The sequence below is a fragment of the Struthio camelus genome, chromosome 3 (assembly GCF_040807025.1).
Source record: "Struthio camelus isolate bStrCam1 chromosome 3, bStrCam1.hap1, whole genome shotgun sequence".
NCBI lineage: Eukaryota > Metazoa > Chordata > Aves > Struthioniformes > Struthionidae > Struthio > Struthio camelus.
Window position 1 is genome coordinate 126,094,291 of NC_090944.1, and position 8,780 is coordinate 126,103,070.

An 8,780-nucleotide genomic window follows, 5' to 3' on the forward strand; every position below is an offset into this window, starting at 1 on the left:
ATTTTTGAATGCGCTATGAGGCAATGCAATTTTCTGTTTTCCAATCTCTGTTCCATTCGGAGGGGAAAAAGACCCGCACACTCTCAGTGCATTCTTTGATTTTTCATGCTGTTATGCAGAAAGATGTATTTGGCTTCTTCATACTGTTTTGGGGGTACATTTGGCTGTTTCAACGTCCCAGTTACTTTAGCTGCGTTGATATTCTTATGCAATAATGCAGTGTTTTCTCGGTCATTGAATGAACCGTATCTTTTCCATTGACTTCCATCCAAGTCTCTACAATGCCCGTAACCTATTTAAAAAGGGATAAGTACTTGAATTCTACAAGAAAGCATTGTGCTTGCCGGGGTTTGGCTGCTGGCCTGCAGGCCTGGGATTTGTCTGCTAGCTCAGACTCCAAGTTTGGGATTCTGGTATCTGTTGAGGAGATACAGCAGGTACTCCTCATTTTTTGTGATCTCAGGAGGATTCTTGGTAATTATGCTTCAGCTCACAGATGCCTGTTTGGATGATTTTTACTATGGTGACTGTGGTTCTTTTGAATTGTAGTCTGTGTAGCGCCTATAAGCACATAAAGCTCAGCTGTCCCAAGTTTCCAGCAGGCTGAGTCTAGCCTTGTGCGTGGATTGTCTTGTCTTGGGACAAAACAGGCAGTTACTATGAAGTATGTGACATGCTGCAAGTTCATAATTGGTGTGCTTTGCGTATCCATGCTCTGAGGGGAGCATTGCATCTGTTCCTGCTCTGTCAAGCAGGAATATAATTTGGAAGAGGCCACTTAAGCTTTGACGGATACTCTTACCCCCCCCCCCCCCCCCCCAAAAAAAAAAGGGGGGGGGGGAAGGAAGGAAGAATCTAGATAACCTGCACGTTAATGTTCTAATAGCAATTGAACTGAAAAGCTAAAAAAAGCTGAATGTCTTATCAGGAGAGCAATCTTCTGGATGAGTTCATTGCTCTCACTGTTTACAATTGTACTGGGATGTGACAGTGTACTTTTCAGGAACAGATAGTATTTTTCTCCACTTTGATTTTAAGAAAATAATTATTTTCTGAAAATAATGTTAATTATCTAAATTATCAAATCAGTGATAGAAAAGGCTGTAAAAAACAGTGTATATGTGATAGCGTTTAACTTGGTCATTAGTTCAAGTTCCACTTATTTGTCTTATTTTGCACTAATGCGATTGTTAAATACGGAAGACAGAGCCATTGTCTGTGTAGGTCTGTCTTCCACGTTTAACATTTGCAATATTCACACTTAAGTGTATGTCCGTTTGCCTGTTATAAGTACTGCAGGAATCAATTTATAGGACTTCTACATGATATTTGTCTTTTTTAAATTGCACCTGTAGTAAGAATGTTTTAGATCTTGGGGATTAATTTAGAAGATAAAGGGTAGATTATAAATTTTGGAAGGGTTAACGGTTACAGTAATTTTGGTTTTCTCTTAGTTGAAAACTAGATGTTGCAAAACTAATTTATTACTTACCCTCTGATGCCGTAGGATATTTTAGATGAAATGAGAAAGGAGTTAACGAAGTTAAAGGAAGAACTCATTGATGGTGAGTATCAACTTGTTTGTTGTTTTTGCTGAGTCTTAGAGTAAGTCATTTTTAAGTAGCTAAAGATGCACAAAAAATGTCAGCTTAATATTTCTATTCTGAGAATGGTAGACGGGTAAAAGTGTTGTTTATCAGCATGTTTTCATTTATGCCCATCCCATTCTAATCGGTGTGCTTGTGCAAGCATGTTTTATTTCCTCTTGTGTTATACGTGTGGGGGATGGGGTTGGTTCGTTGGTTATTTTGTGTTTTTAATAGCATATTGACACCGAGTAACGTCCTTTAAAAGTGGTTGGATGGGTGCAGGTTGAGTGATTTGCAGCTATCCTTAATATCATGTGGTTGTAGATGGGTTGTTTTTGTAATTAATCCACAGATGTTAGGATGCATATTTCTAAACTATTAGTGTTCAGACTGTGCTTTTGCTTCCAGCTTTCAGTCTTCTCATATTTGAGCTTAAGCATAAGATTCAAAGAAAAAGACTTTCCACAATTCTTGGTTTTTGTTTTAACGTAATATAATCTTTTTCATTTAAACATAAAATAGTCTTCTACAAATATGGAAAATTATTGAGAAAGAATCATCATAAAGGTCTAAGAATCAGGAAGTAAATAAAACGCTATACACACATACATCTAAATACAATGTGTGTGTAAGGTTGTTTGCTTTGTTTACTACTACCTTGGCGTGAGTTTGTTTTGTCCCTATGGAAGAAGGTGAAATACCATATGCCTGGGGGTGTGTTTTGTTTTTGTGGAAGAGGCCAAAATGAAGTATGAAAAAAGGCCGTGTTGAAACTGTTACTACTACTGGTAAAACAGCTGAGGCCATCAACTGATATGGTGGAAAGAACTGATTGGTCGCACATTACAAAAAATACGGTGCTTTTTCCCTATATGTCGATCAATAGCTTTGTTTTAATATGTGATTTCTTTTTTTATTAATATTTTGACTGTGCTGTGTGCCACAGCCCTTTAGAACGTCATGATGCAAACAACGTAGGGCCCTGAGGCTGCTCTTAGAAAAGAAGGAAAAAACCCACACCAACAAAAAAAAAAAAAGCTGATATTTCAGTGGGTAATGATTGTCATCAAGTAAGGTATTGGATTTGTTGGAGATGCAGAACTAAAACCAAAAACTTTACAATAGGAAAAGAGGTGCTGCCTGCTTGAGAATGACGCTGTGTTAAATCACATCACGCTATCTTACATATAACTTAACTGCTTTTATGAGGTAGTTTTTAGCAGGATGAGTTTTCTTTAGAAGGTTACCTGGGTATTCCGACTGTCTTCGTTGACTTAGAATGTTTGATTGGTTATTCTCTCTCTCTCTCTCTCTCTCTTTCTCTCTCTCTTTCTCTCCAGCTATCAGACAGGAACTGAGCAAGTCGAATACTGCATAGAAAGACTAGTACTAAGCTGATGTGACTCTTTAACTTGGTATAAAACCGACTACGTTTTGTGAGCTGTTAGAAGAAAATGGAGACAGACGCTTGGAAGGAGGGAGAAACAACATATTCTGAAAAGCTTCAGATGCATCACTCTGGTGATATGCTATTTCCCTCCTAGTTTGCAGCTTTTTTCTGACCTTTACAGCAGGGTGGAAAAGAGTCTTAAAGTTACTGTAACAAATATGCAGAAATTCCTACACCTATCAGACAAGATCACAGTGCTTTGAAATATTCTCATGTCAAGATAAAATTGCACATGTTTCAGAATTTGTTGTTTAAAAAAAAAACAGGGAAAAGCTTGGGAAGGCTTTTCAGAGAGGTTTTCTTTATTAATGAAGGATTTAGCAAGTTATACTGTTGTACTTCAAATGTATCTCAGGTTTGTCTTCCTATCATATCTGATATTTCCATGAACAATTTAAAAGATCGGACGTGTAGGTTCAGATGACAAAATATGGAACAACTAGAAATGTGTACTTTTAAAGGGCAGTATTTGTAAGTGAATGACCTAGACAGTGATGACGTGTCAAGATTTTGGAATTTATGATGGGAAGCCTCTCTAGTTAGCCTTCATGCAATTTTATAGGGGGGAAAAAAAAAAAAAAGCAAATGCAGTCCAGAGATTAAAGATGTAGATGCCTTCCTACATTGTTACAATGCTTTACCAAATCTAAGACTTCTACATAATGCGAATCAGCAGTCAAATGTAAATCATTAGTATGTTGTAGATTTACAGTAGGTTTTTGGGCTTTTTTTAGATTTATGCATGTGGACATTTTTGTAATGTAACACAACAGAGTCAGCTTTTTAATTAAAAGAAAAATTGCATGTCACAAATATTAAGTAGCCTTTTCATTTTTAAGGCTTAATTTATGCCCAGAAAAATGCAGGGTAAGGGAGGGGAAAGGTGACACGTTTTTATTACTTTCTACACTTTTCCTTCGTATTACATGCATGTGTAATAATGAGGAAAACGTGACTTTTATCAGTAACCATGTTAATGGAACCAGGTACTTAATCCTTTTTGTATCATTTTTTTCAGTTTTATATTTGAAATTCACTAATACTTCCATAAAGGTTCTGAAAGTCCAGTGTGAATCTAACTCATTTCTTGGTGAGAGAACAAACGTATGGACTTTTAAATTACCAAGAATGCACCTGAATAAGTGCACTGTCCACTACCTTTTTACCATACCCCCTCGCTTCACTGTTTTCCAAGAGTCCTTTCTTGATTGCCAGATGAAACAGGATGGCAGTTACATTAGAGCAATGGAGCATCAGGTCACAGTAATTGTCCCCTTCTCCCCCCAACTTATCTGCCACCCTCCTTTCAAAAAAAAAAATCAAAAACCAAAAAATCCCAAACCCCACACATAACCCAAGCCCTGAAAAATAACGATGGTTTGCCATTGGCTGCAGTCAGTAATTTGAGAATCATTTTCAGGGGAGGGGTGAAGCCCTTCTTTTTCCCAGGGTTTTCAGATTTAACACTTACAGAAATGTTTTTGATGTGGTACAGTTCAGTAGATAGAAATCCTGTAAATTGGATCTGTAGTGCTTTGGAAAAAGGATGTGGATGAAAATCTTCCCGTTTCCTTTGCGCCGTCAATTTTTCTGAGCCGTAACAGTGCCACGTTTGCTTTGTGATCTGTGCTGATCCAAAAGAAAAGTTCACTTAAGCTTTTGGAGAGATTAATGTTTCGGCTTAAAAGTGCACGCGGCTCCATTTGTAGAAGAGATGCTTTCAATAACATACCCTCTTAAGTGCTGAACACCAAAGCAAAACAGCACTTACTGCTTCAGAAAGACTTGAATCAGAAATTTTTCTCCAGTTCAGATATTTCCTGTTTCTATAGATTCAGATTCTAAGACAAGACTACAGTGGAAATATTGCCTAGTTCAATTTATTAATCTCTTTTTCAAAAAAACAAAAAACCCCATTTTTCTGCATGCATTTGTTGAAGGCATTAAAAAAAAATCTGTAGTAGGCTTGTAAAGTACCTTTTTTTCTGAAAATAAGAGGAGGCATTTTCATCTTTGTTAATGTAACTTTTTGTTTTACAAAGACATTTTCAACGTTAAGGAAGTTTACCCTTGTCAGAAGTCATGTTTCATTTGTTTGTTAGGAAAATTCAGGAGTAGTATAGTGGAATAGTGTGATGGGTATCAGTGGTCCAAAATTAAATGATGAACTACTAGATTGTGCAAGGAACTGGCTTATGCACTAAACGTTTTGTGCCTTGGTCTAAAATTAACATGATTTCTGTTTAAAAGAAAACGGAACAAGATGTCTTCTTTTGTGCTGCTTCTACATACATACTTTCTGTAATCCCAGATTGCTGAATTGGTTCTTTCCAGAATATCTAATTGAATTAAAGATTACTGTAAACATTTCCTGTCATACTGACAGTTGCACCATTTCCAGAGATTTCAGTATTGAAAATGAACTACAGAAGCTAAGATTATTTTGCTAACTGGTAACTAAGTTGTTTAAAAACCATATTGTGGTGGTTCTGTGCTTTTGTACAATGGATGTCTTAAGCTGAGTACAGTCTAGGGGATCCTTTCTAATTCCAGGAAAGCATTGCTTTCCTCAACACTGTGATCTGATCTGTGATAAACCTGTACTATATACAAGTGGCTAACAAGTCAACTGCAAACAAACTGAATGTAAAAATCTTAGTGCTGGTGCTGAAATCTCTTCAGATAGTCGTGATGATTTCCAGTTCATTGTTTTAAAAAGTTATCGAGCATCAAGTGTCAATCAAAACTGAAGATGATCACTAATGAATGTTGAATTTTCATGCATTTAGGTTTACCTTTTTAGTTTCTCAGTTCATTCTCTGCTATTTTTACCATACTGTGTCATTTTAAATTTCTTACATGCTAACGTTTTGTTTGAGCGAATGAAATAAAATTGCAATATATACATGTTGCCACCATTTATTTATGGAACTTCATAGAAGAATCTCCTACGTTTACTGCTAAATTCCTCAGAAAGTTGTAATGAATGTGATAACGTCTCAGTCCTTGGTTTCACCGCTCATTTTCGTTTTTTCTTTGGAAGATTTGATAGAGAAAATTAAATACTGACCTTACAAAGAACGTAATTGCAGGGAGTATGTAACATTCATGAATGTTAACTACTGTACATAAGGTCAAATACATTTTAAATGTATGGTTTTGTTTACGTTCTAATATGTCATACACTTCGATCCATGTGTCCACAGAGAATTTGGAAGTGAGAGAAAGAGTCGTATGGAGGTGGGGAAATAATTACAGCTAGTCCAGCTTTTTTTTCTTGCTGCCTTTATGTTAATAACACTTTCAGTACTAGTAATAAGGAAAACTTGCCATGAAAGATTAACGTAGCTTTGTGTGCACTAAGACGTTTTGGTCACTTTATTTTCAAGCAGAATATTGAAAGTAGCAGTTTAAATTTCCTTGACATTAGAATCCTGAAAGCTATACTTCCCTACTATTGCTTTTTTGTTTAGAAGACGCTGATTTTTTTTTTTTTTAATCCTCTTCTAATTTGCCCTGTACATCTTAATCTATGTTGCTTTGTACTCCCATTTCTTGCTCCCTTGCCTTGTTTTTATCGACTTGATATTTCTGCACAGTCATTGACGATGCAGCCAGTTTGTGTTCACTGTGACAGTTTCTTGTGCTTCAGTGTACCGGCTATTGCGTGATCATGTATGTATAAACCGTGGTAGCTCTTCACCAGTGGCCAAAAACTGTTACTGCAGCCAGAAATATCAATGTAACCAACCAGGCTAGCGTGATTACCGCATACTAGTTTCTGTAGCTTGCAAAATAATGACGTGGACCAGCACCATACTGAATCATTTTGGACTCTAGTCGAAGCGACGAGGTATCTGTTCGAAGCGTTTGGCCCACGTCCAGAGCAGTGCTTGAAGCTGTGCTTCAGAAGGCCCAGGAAGATGCTTCACCTTGCCTCTCCGCTGCTGGTGAACTTTGTTACCTGTTCTCTAGCTCCGGGGGAGCTGGGATCTGTCTCTTGATGTCTTGAAGCTTGCCTTGTAAGAGAAATGAGGCTTAATTTTACAGTGATGCTAATGTGCAATACTAAGGCATGTATTAGTTTCTGTAGCTGTAGGGAAGTCTTTCAAGCCATTAACAAGGAAAGGAACTTCTGTCCTGTGTGCAGTAAGGACACTTTGTTTTTCTGTTTTCTTGTGTTTTTTTTTTTTTTTTTAAAAAGTTTCTCCTAGGTGAGCTTTGGCCTTTTCAATTTTTTCTTCAGTGAAAAGTCTAGGGTATCTTTCCTGAAGGTAAGGTTATACAATGTTAGGTCTTGGTTGTTCTGCCTCTAATTTGAGGACTAGTTATTCTACAGGATGGATTTAATTTTTTTGGAGTTCAGTTTACAAAGGTATTTCAGTTGCTCAATTTCTTTATGCTTTAGGTTAGCTTTTGTGTCGTCTTTGTTCACCGTGAATTGAAATCAAAATGCAGTTCCAAGACAGTTCTGGTAAAGTATATGTTATGAAGGTTTTAGATATACATGGAGCATGCTACGCATTTTTTTGACTGTGGGGAAAAAAATAAGTATTTGAGTATATATTACAACCTTCTATGTCATTTACCTGTTTTATGCAATCTTGTCTGAGGATCCCTCAAACTGACTTTTTTCAAAATTAATGGAATAATTCAGTTTTGGCAAACCACTGACACCAGTGCCAAGTTTGGCACCAACCATAACGAGTTATAAAGTTTTCTTTCCTTTTTTCCCTTTAATAAAATTGTTGCTGGATTCCAAAATGGGTTCCCATCACTGGGTTAGTATTTTGGCAACAAGTATTGGCAACAATTGCTGATTTAAATTTCTGAGCAGTGTTACAAAATCTGTGCATCAGTGTCAAGAGACAGGATATCTGTTTTTTAAAATTGTGTATTACAAAACTTGTGAATATCATCAACGCATTAAATGTTGTCTTCTGAAAATGTTTAAAAAGTCTCAATGCAGTGCTAAAGATTGCTTGCCAGGGTGTTGTTTACAACTAAGCATGTATAAAGCTTGCAAAATCAAGAGAAAATGCTCTGTTTCCAGAAAATGAACAGCACTGTGCTGGTGGGGAGCAAGTAAAAAGTTTCCAACACTGGCTGTGCACCTGAGACTGATGCAATTCTTTGGGTGACCGTAAATTTTCCTGACTGTTATTTTAAATGTAGTCTGTCATTGTTGTGGTGGGGTGTTTTTTGTTGTTTGTTTGTTTGGATTTTTTGGCTTGATATTTGGTTTTGGGAGTGTTTTGGTTTTTTGGATTTTTGGGGTTTTGGAGAGTTTTATTTTTTTTGGTAGATTTTTTTAGTTTTGATAGTAGGTAAAAAGGAAAGGAGCAAATGAATTCAGTGAAACTGGGGCTAGTGCAAAGTACTTAAAGAACAGACTAGATTTCACTTATGTCATTTGTCTTAAGGCAAGACACTGAGGATTAAGAATCTTAAATTGCATACAATCCAGGAGAGCCTTAATGAAGAGAGAGCAGCAGTCACAGTATGTATTGCTCTTACATATTAGAGTGTTTCTTTAAAGCCCTCTAAATGCTGACGGGAATTAAGTACCCCCTTTAATTCTTAGGGGATGGTCGTATAAGACTGTTGAAACTGATATGTAGTATCAAGAAATGCGCTGGTCTTGATTTGGGTTTAAAATCATAATTAAAACATATATTAATATAACTTGGTGTAATTGTCTCAGATATGGAAGTGGTGGTGCAGCCACATTTTAGGAAAGC

General features: G+C 36.6%; 1 protein-coding gene across 4 annotated transcripts in view; it reads left to right on the top strand.

Moving 5' to 3' along the window:
- ENAH (ENAH actin regulator) overlaps positions 1–4,365 on the top strand; it is a 122,228-nt gene extending 117,863 nt beyond the window's left edge. For all 4 annotated transcript variants that reach the window (XM_009686503.2, XM_068940169.1, XM_068940171.1 and 1 more), the window contains 2 exons: positions 1,508–1,565; positions 2,930–4,365. In XM_009686503.2, the coding sequence (XP_009684798.1) occupies positions 1,508–1,565; positions 2,930–2,967 (96 nt within the window). In that variant the 3' untranslated portion in view covers positions 2,968–4,365. The remainder of the gene's footprint in view (positions 1–1,507; positions 1,566–2,929) is intronic.
- Positions 4,366–8,780: the final 4,415 nt, after the last annotated feature.